Source organism: Microchirus variegatus (genome assembly GCF_963457635.1).
Source record: "Microchirus variegatus genome assembly, chromosome: 2".
Classification (NCBI taxonomy): Eukaryota; Metazoa; Chordata; class Actinopteri; order Pleuronectiformes; family Soleidae; genus Microchirus; species Microchirus variegatus.
Genome location: NC_139803.1, coordinates 1,372,391 through 1,386,452, shown reverse-complemented (window position 1 = coordinate 1,386,452; position 14,062 = coordinate 1,372,391). Strand labels below are relative to the sequence as shown.

The 14,062-nt window shown below is 46.7% G+C and overlaps 2 protein-coding genes across 3 annotated transcripts; one reads left to right on the top strand and one right to left on the bottom strand.

The window, feature by feature from the left end:
- On the top strand, positions 1 to 5,362 carry tmem45b (transmembrane protein 45B; the record flags this gene model as incomplete). Its single annotated transcript, XM_083909398.1, has 5 exons — positions 1 to 196; positions 1,947 to 2,159; positions 3,253 to 3,437; positions 4,850 to 4,992; positions 5,254 to 5,362. 5 exons carry the CDS (start codon positions 1 to 3, stop codon positions 5,360 to 5,362), a joined length of 846 nt encoding a protein of 281 aa, XP_083765524.1.
- A 428-nt stretch (positions 5,363 to 5,790) lies between these two features.
- Positions 5,791 to 12,954, bottom strand: nfrkb (nuclear factor related to kappaB binding protein). 2 transcript variants are annotated; one of them, XM_083910396.1, is made up of 25 exons: positions 12,637 to 12,954; positions 12,342 to 12,543; positions 12,142 to 12,269; positions 11,869 to 12,040; positions 11,662 to 11,766; positions 11,490 to 11,563; positions 11,331 to 11,412; positions 11,047 to 11,242; positions 10,847 to 10,958; positions 10,625 to 10,751; positions 10,458 to 10,535; positions 10,310 to 10,386; positions 10,156 to 10,202; positions 10,017 to 10,080; positions 9,751 to 9,925; positions 9,554 to 9,660; positions 9,346 to 9,469; positions 9,193 to 9,272; positions 8,904 to 9,106; positions 8,555 to 8,825; positions 8,296 to 8,469; positions 7,512 to 8,195; positions 7,333 to 7,439; positions 7,123 to 7,258; positions 5,791 to 6,082 (listed from the first exon to the last, which is right to left on the bottom strand). In XM_083910396.1, the coding sequence occupies exons 1-25, from the start codon at positions 12,739 to 12,741 to the stop codon at positions 5,939 to 5,941; spliced, it is 3,774 nt and encodes a 1,257-aa protein (XP_083766522.1). In that variant the 5' UTR covers positions 12,742 to 12,954; the 3' UTR covers positions 5,791 to 5,938. The 2 variants fall into 2 exon arrangements, with proteins under 2 accessions (XP_083766522.1, XP_083766523.1); XM_083910397.1 differs by having other exon boundaries at positions 10,017 to 10,077.
- Positions 12,955 to 14,062: the final 1,108 nt, after the last annotated feature.

Below are 14,062 nucleotides of genomic sequence, written 5' to 3'. Positions count from 1 at the left end.
ATGGCTAACTTTGGAGGACATGCCATCCCTGGGTCCTTCTTCCTCCTCTTTGGTTTCTGGCTGATCGTCAAACGCGTTCTCCAACACAACTGGAGGACGAGTCGTCCCAGAGGACGTCAGGACAAGGACACGTCGTCTGTCCTCAGGAACATGGACTATGTTGAAGGAGGATTTCTGATCTTTGGTTCATTTGTGGGTGAGTTTGAGCTCACGTCTGTCCTCTGTCCTCACCTGTGTCTGTCCTCACCTGTGTCTGTCCTCACCTGAGTCTGTCCTCTGTCCTCACCTGTGTCTGTCCTCTGTCCTCACCTGTGTCTGTCCTCACCTGAGTCTGTCCTCTGTCCTCACCTGAGTCTGTCCTCTGTCCTCACCTGTGTCTGTCCTCACCTGTGTCTGTCCTCACCTGAGTCTGTCCTCACCTGAGTCTGTCCTCTGTCCTCACCTGTGTCTGTCCTCTGTCCTCACCTGTGTCTGTCCTCACCTGAGTCTGTCCTCTGTCCTCACCTGAGTCTGTCCTCTGTCCTCACCTGTGTCTGTCCTCACCTGTGTCTGTCCTCTGTCCTCACCTGTGTCTGTCCTCAACTGTGTCTGTCTTCTGTCCTCACCTGTGTCTGTCCTCACCTGTGTCTGTCCTCTGTCCTCACCTGAGTCTGTCCTCTGTCCTCACCTGTGTCTGTCCTCACCTGTGTCTGTCCTCTGTCCTCCTGTCTTCATTCACCTGTCCTAACCCGTGTCTGTCTTCATTCACCTGTCCTCACCTGTGTCTGTCTTCATTCACCTGTCCTCACCTGTGTCTGTCCTCTGTCCTCACCTGTGTCTGTCCTCTGTCCTCACCTGAGTCTGTCATCTGTCCTCACCTGTGTCTGTCCTCACCTGTGTCTGTCCTCTGTCCTCCTGTCTTCATTCACCTGTCCTAACCCGTGTCTGTCTTCATTCACCTGTCCTCACCTGTCTGTCTTCATTCACCTGTCCTCACCTGTGTCTGTCTTCATTCACCTGTCCTCACCTGTGTCTGTCTTCATTCACCTGTCCTCACCCGTGTCTGTCTTCATTCACCTGTCCTCACCTGTGTCTGTCTTCATTCACCTGTCCTCACCCGTGTCTGTCTTCATTCACCTGTCCTCACCTGTGTCTGTCTTCATTCACCTGTCCTCACCCATGTCTGTCTTCATTCACCTGTCCTCACCTGTGTCTGTCTTCATTCACCTGTCCTCACCTGTGTCTGTCTTCCTTCACCTGTCCTCAACTGTGTCTGTCTTCATTCACCTGTCCTCACCTGTGTCTGTCTTCATTCACCTGTCCTCACCTGTGACTGTCTTAATTCACCTGTCCTCACCTGTGTCTGTCTTCATTCACCTGTCCTCACCTGTGACTGTCTTAATTCACCTGTCCTCACCTGTGTCTGTCTTCATTCACCTGTCCTCACCTGTGTCTGTCTTCATTCACCTGTCCTCACCTGTGACTGTCTTAATTCACCTGTCCTCACCTGTGTCTGTCTTCATTCACCTGTCCTCACCTGTGTCTGTCTTCATTCACCTGTCCTCACCTGTGACTGTCTTAATTCACCTGTCCTCACCTGTGTCTGTCGTCTGTCCTCACCTGTGTCTGTCTTCATTCACCTTTCCCCACCTGTGACTGTCTTAATTCACCTGTGTCTGTCCTCTGTCATTTGTCTCCTGTCCTGACGTCTGTCTCTCAAGTCTCTCATGTCCTCTGTCTCTCATGTCTTCTCACAGATATGATGGTGGAGCAGTTTGTGGTGGACGGTCCTCACGCTCACCTGTACAGTTCAGAGAGCAGTCTCTTGTGTCTCCTGTCCTGACGTCTGTCTCTTGTCTCATGTCCTCTGTCCTCACCTGTGTCTGTCTTAATTCATTTGTCTCCTGTCCTGACGCCTGTCTCTTGTCTCATGTCCTCTGTCTCTCATGTCCTCTGTCCTCTCACAGGTATGATGGTGGAGCAGTTTGTGGTGGACGGTCCTCACGCTCAGCTCTACAGTTCAGAGAGCAGGTCGTGGGTGAAGCTGATGAACTGGCAGCACAGCACCATGTATCTGTTCTTCGGGTTCTCAGGATCTGCTCTGGTTCTCTGCACTAAGTTTAGAACTGTTCCTGCTGCTGTGGATACACTGAGTCTGTCTGTGGCTCTGTTTGTGGAAGGTGAGGTGTGTGTGTGTGTGTGTGTGTGTGTGTGTGTGTGTGTGTGTGTGTGTGTGTGTGTGTGTGTGTGTGTGTGTGTGTGTGTGTGTGTGTGTGTGTGTGTGTGTGTGTGTGTGTGTGTGTGTGTGTGTGTGTGTGTGTGTGTGTGTGTGTGAGTGAGACTCTTACTGTGTGTGTGACTCTGACTGTGTGTGTGACTCTGACTCTGACTCTGTGTGTGTGTGTGACTCTGACTCTGACTGTGTGTGTGTGTGTGTGTGTGTGTGTGTGTGTGTGTGTGTGTGTGTGTGTGTGAGAGTGTGTGTTTGACTCTAACTGTGTGTGTGTGTTTGACTCTGAGTGTGTGTGTGTGTGTGTGAGTGAGACTCTTACTGTGTGTGTGACTCTGACTGTGTGTGTGACTCTGACTCTGACTCTGTGTGTGTGTGTGACTCTGACTCTGACTGTGTGTGTGTGTGTGTGTGTGTGTGTTTGACTCTGAGTGTGTGTGTGTGTGTGTGTGTGTGAGTGAGACTGTGTGTGTGGCTCTGTTTGTGGAAGGTGAGGTGTGTGTGTGTGTGTGTGTGTGTGTGTGTGTGTGTGTGTGTGTGTGTGTGTGTGTGTGTGTGTGTGTGTGTGTGTGAGAGTGTGTGTTTGACTCTAACTGTGTGTGTGTGTTTGACTCTGAGTGTGTGTGTGTGTGTGTGTGAGTGAGACTCTTACTGTGTGTGTGACTCTGACTGTGTGTGTGACTCTGACTCTGTGTGTGTGTGTGACTCTGACTCTGACTGTGTGTGTGTGTGTGTGTGTGTGTGTTTGACTCTGAGTGTGTGTGTGTGTGTGTGTGTGTGAGTGAGACTCTTACTGTGTGTGTGACTCTGACTGTGTGTGTGACTCTGACTCTGACTCTGTGTGTGTGTGTGACTCTGACTCTGACTGTGTGTGTGTGTGTGTGTGTGTTTGACTCTGAGTGTGTGTGTGTGTGAGTGAGACTCTGACTCTGTGTGTGTGACTCTGACTCTGACTGTGTGTGTGTGTGTGTGTGTGTGTGTTTGACTCTGACTGTGTGTGTGTGACTCTGACTATGTGTGTGTGTGTGTGTGTGTGTGTCCAGGCTTCCTCTTCTATTACCACCTTCACAACCGTCCTCCTCTGGACACACACGTCCACACTCTGCTGCTGTTCCCTGTGTTTGCTGGATCTGTGGGGTCCATGATGGAGGTCTTCATCAGACACAACGTCCTTCTGGAGCTCTTCAAGGCCGCAATGTTCATCCTGCAGGGATCCTGGTTCTATCAGGTCAGGATCAGCGTCTTCGTCTGTTTCAGTTAGAATCTGGGCTTATTATTGATTGAAGATGGATTTTGGATTAGACGTAGCTTGGATTACAGCGTGAACAGGAGAGAACAGGATGATTCAGGAGTTTGTTTAAAAGATCACACGATACATGATCGTACATCGATGTGTTTGACTGACAGTTTTGTTCTTTTCAGATTAGGTTTGTTCTGTACCCTCTGAACGGTAATCTTTGTTGTTCTTTTCAGATTAGGTTTGTTCTGTACCCTCTGAACAATAATCTCTGTTCTTTTCAGATTAGGTTTGTTCTGTACCCTCTGAACGGTAATCTCTGTTGTTCTTTTCAGATTAGGGTTGTTCTGTACCCTCTGAACGGTAATCTCTGCTGTTATTTTCAGATTAGGGTTGTTCTGTACCCTCTGAACGGTAATCTCCGTTGTTCTTTTCAGATTGGCTTTGTTCTGTACCCTCTGAACGATAATCTCTGTTGTTCTTTTCAGATTAGGTTTGTTCTGTACCCTTTGAACGGTAATCTCTGCTGTTATTTTCAGATTAGGGTTGTTCTGTACCCTCTGAACGGTAATCTCTGCTGTTCTTTTCAGATTAGGTTTGTTCTGTATCCTCTGAACGGTAATCTCTGTTCTTTTCAGATTAGGTTTGTTCTGTACCCTCTGAACGGTAATCTCTGTTGTTCTTTTCAGATTAAGTTTGTTCTGTACCCTCTGAACGGTAATCTCTGTTGTTCTTTTCAGATTAAGTTTGTTCTGTACCCTCTGAACGGTAATCTCTGTTGTTCTTTTCAGATTAAGTTTGTTCTGTACCCTCTGAACGGTAATCTCTGTTGTTCTTTTCAGATTAAGTTTGTTCTGTACCCTCTGAACGATAATCTCTGTTGTTCTTTTCAGATTAGGTTTGTTCTGTACCCTCTGAACGGTAATCTCTGTTGTTCTTTTCAGATTAGGGTTGTTCTGTACCCTCTGAACGGTAATCTCTGTTGTTCTTTTCAGATTAGGTTTGTTCTGTACCCTCTGAACGGTAATCTCTGTTGTTCTTTTCAGATTAGGTTTGTTCTGTACCCTCTGAACAATAATCTCTGTTGTTCTTTTCAGATTAGGTTTGTTCTGTACCCTCTGAACAATAATCTCTGTTGTTCTTTTCAGATTAGGTTTGTTCTGTACCCTCTGAACAATAATCTCTGTTGTTCTTTTCAGATTAGGTTTGTTCTGTACCCTCTGAACAATAATCTCTGCTGTTCTTTTCAGATTAGGGTTGTTCTGTACCCTCTGAACGATAATCTTTGTTGTTCTTTTCAGATTAGGGTTGTTCTGTACCCTCTGAACGGTAATCTTTGTTGTTCTTTTCAGATTAGGGTTGTTCTGTACCCTCTGAACGGTAATCTCTGTTGTTCTTTTCAGATTGGCTTTGTTCTGTACCCTCTGAACGGTAATCTCTGGGACCTTGAAGATCACGGAAACATCATGTTCGTCACCATGTGCTTCTGTTGGCATTTGGCTGTGGCTCTGCTCTTGGTCTGCGTCTCGTCGTCTCTGGTTTGTTTGTACGTATCTGTTCTTCTTAATCTACGCTTGTTCTTTTGTGCTTTAATCCAAGGGTTAGGAGATTATGAAACTTTCACACAGACGATGACGATGTCCGTCTAAAATTGAACGTCTGAAATTCATAAAACTAATAATCCAACAGTTGGTCTTCTAACCTGGATTAACGCTCCGTTGAGTTCCCAGATTAAACCCAGCAGCAGTAGTGGTGGATTAGGTGAAGCACGTGTTTAAAAAGATGAACTCTGTCTTGTGTTAAACAGCACACTGAAGAGATTCCCAGGACGGTCGCGGAACGTGGAGATTGGGATGAGAACCACGTCCACGTCCAGTTGTCAAAAAGCTTTGCTCGAAGAATCTGAAGAAGAGTGATTTAGTTTGTTTTTTGATGATGTTTATTTTCTGTTTGACACAAAGCTGCTCTTTGTAATAATAATAATTATTATAATAATAATAATAATGTAAGGTGTTTTTAATGATGTGAAATGAAGAAAACTAAACAAACGTCTGTCGTGTCGTTTGAATCATTCACAAAAACATGGACGAGTCTCACGGAGCAAAGATAATCTCAGAGATTTAATCTGTCAGTCGGTTTGGTTTCTTTGTTCTGGAGCAGAGAAAACTCAAAATAATGACATTTGAGAACTGGTTTTATATCTATATCTATTACTGGTATAAAAACTGTCCTCGCTTCAAACAAACATCGTGAACACGCGATAATTGTTAAATATTGCGAGTCGAGTAAACGTCGGCTGAGAAACTTCTTTATTCAAACAACTGCTTCTTCAAACACTGGTGAAAAACCTTTTCTTCTGATCACTGTCATCTGCATCTATGACTCTTTAAGACCTGGACAGATGACGTGCTGAACGTTTATTTACTGCGTTGACAGGACTTTAATGACGGAGTCACATCCTGGTCTGAGTGGACCTGTGAGTCAGGTCTGGATCACTGCTGTGGTGCAGGCGGGGGATCAGGGGAACATTTGGTGGACGGTGCTGTTGTTGTGACCACGACTGTGGAAACGGATTTAGGAGAAGCTGAGGACATGTGCTGCTGCAGCTGCTGAGCTGGAACTGTCTGGATACGAACCTGCAGGAGCAAAGACACGTTTGTTTAGTGTGTGTGTGTGTGTGTGTGTGTGTGTCTACAGTTAAGAGCTGAACTGTGAGGCCTGTCTTTACTGCTGAAGCTTTAATATCTGACCTGTGAGGCCTGTTCTTACTGCTGAAGGTTAAAAACTGACCTGAGAGGCCTGTCTTTACTGCTGAAGCGTTAAGAACTGACCTGTGAGGCCTGTCTTTACTGCTGAAGCGTTAAAAACTGACCTGTGAGGCCTGTCTTTACTGCTGAAGCGTTAAGAACTGACCTGTGAGGCCTGTCTTTACTGCTGAAGCGTTAAGAACTGACCTGTGAGGCCTGTCTTTACTGCTGAAGCGTTAAAAACTGACCTGTGAGGCCTGTCTTTACTGCTGAAGCGTTAAGAACTGACCTGTGAGGCCTGTCTTTACTGCTGAAGCGTTAAAAACTGACCTGTGAGGCCTGTCTTTACTGCTGAAGCGTTAAGAACTGACCTGTGAGGCCTGTCTTTACTGCTGAAGCGTTAAGAACTGACCTGTGAGGCCTGTCTTTACTGCTGAAGCGTTAAAAACTGACCTGTGAGGCCTGTCTTTACTGCTGAAGCGTTAAGAACTGACCTGTGAGGCCTGTCTTTACTGCTGAAGCGTTAAAAACTGACCTGTGAGGCCTGTCTTTACTGCTGAAGCGTTAAGAACTGACCTGTGAGGCCTGTCTTTACTGCTGAAGCGTTAAAAACTGACCTGTGAGGCCTGTCCTTACTGCTGAAGGTTAAAAACTGACCTGTGAGGCCTGTTCTTACTGCTGAAGCGTTAAAAACTGACCTGTGTGTCCTTACTGCTGAAGGTTAAACACTGACCTGTGAGGCCTGTTCTTACTGCTGAAGCTTTAATATCTGACCTGTGAGGCCTGTCCTTACTGCTGAAGGTTAAAAACTGACCTGTGTGTCCTTACTGCTGAAGGTTAAAAACTGACCTGTGAGGCCTGTCTTTACTGCTGAAGGTTAAAAACTGACCTGTGAGGCCTGTCCTTACTGCTGAAGGTTAAACACTGACCTGTGTGGCCTGTCCTTGCTGCTGAAGCTGCTGAAACTGTTGCGCTGTGACAAAGCTGACCGGCTTGTTCCCTGCGATCAGCTTGGTCCCAGCAGGCATGGTGGTCAGGATGATGTTCCTGCCCAGGCTGCTGATGCTGTGAAGAAGAAGACCGTTTAAAGCTCTGGCAGCACAGACTCTAAACATCAGATCATGAACACGTGCTCTCACTTTGCATTAATGCTTCCTTTCACGAGGGGCGTGGTCACCACACTCTTGCTCTTCAGCGGTTGGCTGAGGACAGAGAGCGGCACAGTGATTCGAGCAGGTAGCTTCCCCTGCAGAGACAAAGAGCAGGCGTGAGTCATGAGTCATGTGACCTAAATGAAGACAGAAGTCCGTTGTCTTACCGTCTGTGTGGTGACCACAGTCGCAGGAACCTGCCTGACTGTGGTCAGAGGTGACCCCGACGCTCCGGGGGCCACAGAGATTCCTTTAGCTGCCATGCTAACCACGTTAGCACATGTGGACGCTGTGAGTGTTTTGGTGCCAGTGGTGGTGGTCACGGTGATGGTCTGACCCTGTTTCTGTGGGATCACGCCGAGTCCCGGCATGATCCTGATGGTGGCGCCGCTCTTGTCAGGGGAGGCCACGGCGGTGAAGGTTCTGGATTTCTGGTCAGCGGTGACGGACAGCGTGGGCATCAGGCGTAAGTCTCCTGCAGCCTTCAACAAGGTGGAGGCCACGTGGCCTGCTTTGGTGCTCTGGACTTCCCCTGAGCAGGAAGAGGCACTGGAGGAAGGTGAAGGTGAATGGTGGGACGGCGCCACGTGGAGAGTGGCTGATATGCTTTTGTTGCCGGAGGCGGCAGAGCCCAGGAAGTCGGGGCTGAGTTTGACTGTGGCCACAGGAGATTTGGCCAGAGTGGCCATCATGTCAGGAGTGATCCTCAGCACCGTCTGACCTTTAGCGTCTGTGGTGATGGACGACGGCGGCAGACGGAGGACGTCTTTGCCCTGAATGCGCAGGTTTGTGGCTGTGATTGGAATTCCTGCTCCTGGAGTCTTCATCCCGAGTTGTCCTGTGATGGAAACCTTCAAGGAAAACCAGAGCAGACGAAAACCAGACGTCAAATCATCAAACCCCGGATCAGCTGTTCAGACAGAGCCTGACATTTCAAACTAACTGCTTCACCTGCTTCATGTTGGGGCTGCCGACTCCCTGCAGCACAGCGGGGGAGGTCGGGTTGTGGGCCGGACTGCCCGGGGATCCAGACTGAGATTTAGCGACAGCAGACACAGACAGAGAGGTTGGAACCTGGACCGGACTACTGGCAGACGGAGTCCTCAGAGGCACAGACACCACCGTCTGAAAGACACCAGCACAGCTCACAGTCAACACATCTGTGATGTTTCCTTCACCCACGCCTGAATCATGGGGACATCCTGCTCACCTGTGAAATGCCTTTGGTTGCCACAGACACCGGCATCCTGATCTGGTGAGGACTCTGATGAACCAGAGTGGTCTGCTGAGTCCCGGCTGCAGAGCTCAGTCCGGTCTGAGCAGAGACCACACGGACCTGAGGAAGAGCTCCTGCAGCCAGATGACTGACGATCCGAGCCGTGTGCTGGGAGCTGAGCGACTGCGACGCTGCCGTCGCGGCCTGACTGCTGGGTAAGATGGTTCCCAGCTGAGGAAGAGGAGGAGGAGATACCAGGAGAACACTGGGAACCAGGGGAGACGTTTGTTACACAAGTGTCCAAAAGAAAACAGGAAGTAAAAGGATGTGGCGTCACACTGACCCTGAGCTGCTTTTCATGGACTCCGTCACTGCAGTCTTTGTTGGTGTGGCAGCTGCAGTGCAGGGTAACGGTAAAGGAGACTTTGGCGTTCCGGGCGTGTTTGGAGTGGCTGTTGTTGGGGTCGGTGACATGGGGTTAGAGGGCATCTCCGTTCCCTCCAAACATCCAGGAGCTTTAGTGGCTCCGTCTTTACTTCCAGACTTCTGAAACATCAACGTGAATCACAATCGTCATCAACAAGCAGATGTAAGCAGACATTTAATCAACATGTAACCAACAGCAGACTGACGGGTTTAGATGCAGGTTTAGGTTTCTGCTGGAGAGCTTTCCTGGCTTTGGCAGCAGCAGCCTGAGCCTGGTGAATCCGCTCTGAAGGACAAGGAAACAACATCAAGATGATATCAGATTATATTTCGTATATTTCTATGTTCACGTTGCTCACCAAACTCCTCTTGCGTGCGATGGCGGTGCAGATAAATCCAGAGTTTGCGTCCGATGTCGTATTTAACACACGGATCCTTTTCGTAGTGAAGTCGATCCAGAGCTCCACTGACGACTGTGTTCACCTGCCGTGGAAACACAGCGTCTCACTCAGAGGATTATCGCTGGTCAAGGACTTTGTCTTTAAAAACACCGATCGTATATCAGACCTGAGCACTGGTGACGTCTGGAGCCAGAAACTGAGAGTCTTTCAACAGCTCACAGATCTCTGCTCTGGTTCCTTCTCCGTTTGGTAACCTCGCCGCTGCATCTCGCACTGAAGGAAGGATGAAGAGGAGTTTAGACGTTTAAGAGCTGGAGAGTCTGAGAGAAGCTGAAGCTCTAACCCCAATTAACTCCGACTAACCCAGAGAGAGGATGGTGACATAAGGAGGACGATCTGAGCGCAGCAGCGTGTGCTCTCTGGCTTTGTTCAGAGACATCTCTTTGTCAAACACTCCTTTAACTGGACCCACCACAGACTCAAAGCCGTGCATCCTGAAGGTGAAGGCTTTGTGCGGCTGGTTGTATCTCTGCAGCTCCTGTTACACAAACAACAACAACAACAAGCATGAGTTTGTGTCAAAGAGACGCACAACAGTTGAACAAAAGCAGCAGCAGAAACAAACAAACCTGCACTTGAAACACTTGTTTTTCATCTCCAGTGCTCGGTCGAACCACGTAATCGGTCGAGCTGCTTGGTTTGAGACATTTCAGCGTTAATAAAAACAACCGTCATCAAGTGTTTGATCAACAGAAATAATGGTCTTACAGTCTCTGCACGGGCGAAGTCATCTCTAACATGTCTTCATTTTCTGTCTGTGGACGACAAAAGGGAAAAAACATCAACGTGAAACAACACAAACGCTAACGGGTGACACACGTGAGCTCATATTTAAGAAGAAGAAGAAGAAGAACTGTGGCACCTTGACAACCAGGTCTTTGGAGTCCAGCCACAGCTGACAGAGAGCACTGAGGTCCTTCTCTGTGTCCTGAGTGGGACCTAAAATAAATCACATGTTAATCTCAGTGAATTCACCGTTCCTGAACAATAAACAAAATAAAAACTCTTACCGATCCACCTCCACTGCTGCGATTCATCCAGAAACTCCACAAACGGACAGAAGCCACTGGGGAGCGCCATCATTCCATCTGATTCACAGACATCAAACACATCAGGAGTAAAAAAAAAAACCAGGAGGAAATAAAAGCCTCTCACTTTGTCGTGACTGAAGAATCACCTTTAGTTTCTCCTGCGAGGAACTGCAGAGCCTGGAGAACCAGTTCAGACCAGCAGGAGGCAGAAGAGAACCAGACGTTCAGGGAACTGCTGGGAGTGTTCTGCCATGTCAGAACTTTGTCCTCCAGCTGACAGATGAACACGTGAAGGGTTAGCATTTAGAGTTTAAAAGTGTGTGTGAGAGTGTGTGTGTGTGTGTGTGTGCGAGTGAGACAGGAAGTACCATTGAAGTGGTGACAAACATCTCTGCTCTGAGGATGTTCTCCAACAGACTGAAGAAACTGACGGCGATTTCGTCCACCGTCACTGGACTGCTCTGACATTCCTCCACAACCCTGCACAGACGACGCTGGAGTTCACATCGGGAGGAACATTCATGAACGATAATAATAATAATAATAGTGATAATGTACGTGGACTGACTCTTCTTTGATGTGAGTCAGTGGCGTGGACGGCGTGTCGACCACAGAGGTCATCGCGTTTCCCGCTGCGGCCGACAGCGTTTCCGCAGGAGCGAGACTCTCAAACGGATCCTCGCATTCCACTTTGATTGTCCTCATTTTCTTTTTCCTCCTCTCATCTCTCATCTTCTTCTTGGGCAGAGCCAGGTCAAAGAGGGCTTTTTTTTACGGATAAACAGACAAACAAAACCGTCACATGAGAGATATTTGTTTTGATTTATATAAGAATTCGGTGTCGCTACTCACACATGGTCCCCTTACGACCGACGTTTGCTCTTGAAAGAACGTCTCCAAGATGGATGTCGGAGGTCATCAGGTCAGGATGGTCCTGAAGAAATCAAATATGACATTTACTCAGTACACACCGACATATATCACATATATATATATATAAATATAACTTACAGGTTGTCGCTTCCTCTTCTCCCGATGGTTTAGCAGCATGGTTTTCAAGTCCTGCTCGCCTAGTTCTACTTTTTCTGTTGAGAAAGAAGTCATTTTTTTTAAATTAAACGTGTTGTCACCGTGTTCAAACACAAAGTCAGCGCAGCAGTTGGTCTGGAGTTAGATCACTGACCGCTCGCCTTCATGTCCTGAGTGGAGAGGCTGGGAAAAACTCTGAGAGGAACCGTGGTGGTGGGAGAAGAAGGCGACTGTGGTGCTGGAGTCCATAAGGATATGTCTGCAGAGACAAGTTATTATCAATCACTTCATCTTCTTTACTTTGCCGTCGACCTCAGCGTGGAGGGGGGAGGGGGGGGGGTGAGGGATTCTTTTGACTGACCGTCATCATCAGATGAAGGATTACTGTCTCCGCACTCGGTTTTCACCTCCTTTAATATACGACTCAGTCTTCTCCTCACCCTCGGCTCTCGCTTCTCAGCGTTGGTCTTGGTCTGTGACTTTCTCTTCGGTGGAACGTCCTGTCCGTTATGAACGGCAAACTCCAGCAGCTCCTACAGGAAGAAGAGGACGCGGTCAACGTGACGGACCTGAACACGAGGAGGTTTTTGTTTTTATTTAAATTTGACAAGGAAAAAAATAAAAACCCTCAAACCTTTCTGGAGACGAGGATGTGCTTCAACAGCCGGTGATAATACTGCTGAAGGGAGTGAAGCTGTCGCTTTCTCTGAGACTTGGCACACAGTTGTCTGTACTTGACCACCTCAGGGTTGAAGTAACCGTCTGTGTGAAGATGAGCGAGGATGAACATGCGTTTGAATCAGTGGAACGTGTTTGCGGATAAATAATAATAACCTCTGAATAGCTTCTGTGCCAGATGAAGGGGATTTCCAAAGTGGAAGTTGTTGTTGTTGAACAGGTCACTGATGGTGTCGTCCTGCTCCGTCACGTTGTTCTCTGGAAACTGGGGTAAAAACTGACGAAGATGCTGCTTCTGGGATTCTGACAGGACTTCAGTCCAGGTGTTTTCGCTCAGTGCAGCGAAGAAAATGTCAGGCTATTGGAGAACAAACGTGTTTTCACGCGTGTGTGTTATTGCATTATTATGACACCTTAATACGAACAACGGTGAAGCGTTTCATTAACTCACGTCCTCCAGCAGATCCTCGGGAAGATTCACTCTGCAGTTCCCCAACAAACATTCTTCTGTGATCTGTCCGTCGTTTTGATCAAGTATGTGTGCGAGGGCGTCCATTGTTGTTATTATTATTATTATTATTCAAGTCTATTCACGTACGAGTTTCCTTACGAGGTTTATAGCCGTTCAGCTACACATGACTAACAATGGTCAACATTCACCTATGTCACCAACATTAGCCGCTGTGTAAACGAAGCTAACGGCTAAGTCCAGCGACATGAAGCTAACACGTTTGGATACTAACGGAAGATAATAGTCGATAATGCTATTTTTAATGTACGTTCTCTTCAAACAGCTGCTTATAAAATGCTATTAGCGCTAACCCTACAGAGGCTATCACTTCCGGAAACAGGGGGGCGATTTTTACCGACGTCCCGTTTTCTTCTTCTACCGAGGACAAATAAATGTCGCTGGGTTTGTTGGTGCCCTCTACTGGAAGGTAGTACGTATTTGTACAATATAAATGACGACAATCTGCCTTTAAAATGTTTATTTTACACAGTTAATTGTGGTTTTAATTGTTATTTTGTTTCAACTTTGTGCCGGGGAGAAGCCATCACTTTTAACTTATTTGACTACACTTGTTTATTATGTTGTTATGTTAAAACTTAAATTAGTTAGTTATACGTATGTATGCTAACAGTGAAAAGCCTGTAGTATCACTTTTTTATGTATAACGTACGTGTTTTCTTCCACCATTCAAACTACAAACACTGACGGTTTATAGGTTTATAGCAACAAAGTCAAAACATTAGCCGCTGTGTAAACCAAGCTAACTAAGCTACAAGCTAAGTCCAGCGACATGAAGCGAACACATTTGGATTCTCCTTTTCCCCTTTAATAGAAGATAATGTGAGATAGTGCTGTTTGTTTATTTACGTTCTCTTTAAACTGTTGCTTAAAAAATTGCTATTAGCGCTAACCCTAAAAAGGCTATCGCTTCCGGAAACAGGGGACCGATTTGAACGACGTACCATTTTCTTCTTCTACTAACGATGTTGGTGCCCTCTACTGGAAGTTAATACGTAAGTGTCAAATAAAAATGATGAAAATCTGCTTTTAAATTGTTAATTTTACACAGTTAATTGTTATTTTGTTACAACTTTGTGCCGGAGAGAAGCCGTCACTTTTAACTTATTTGACTACACTTGTTTATTATGTTCTTATGCTAATAATTACATTATTTATACATATGCATGCTAATATTGAACTTTTCATAGCATAATTGTAAAAAGTTTCCCCCTGTGCCCAGCTGCACTCATTTAGTCTTTTCTGTAGTGAAATTAACATTAATACTTAATAACACATAATGTAATCAAAATAAAGAAATCATAGTCACAGAAGTTGCCAGCATAGAAGTCAAGGAGGTTAGCAGCCT

Excerpts from the sequence above, each read along its gene's own strand:
- nfrkb (XM_083910396.1), bottom strand. The coding sequence starts at position 12,741 with ATGGACGCCCTCGCACACATACTTGATCAAAACGACGGACAGATCACA. Across the intron at positions 11,243-11,330 it reads CGGTCGTAAGGGGACCATGT|CCCTCTTTGACCTGGCTCTG; the intron begins GTGAGTAGCGAC and ends CGTAAAAAAAAG. Across the intron at positions 8,470-8,554 it reads CAACCAAAGGCATTTCACAG|ACGGTGGTGTCTGTGCCTCT; the intron begins GTGAGCAGGATG and ends GGTGTCTTTCAG.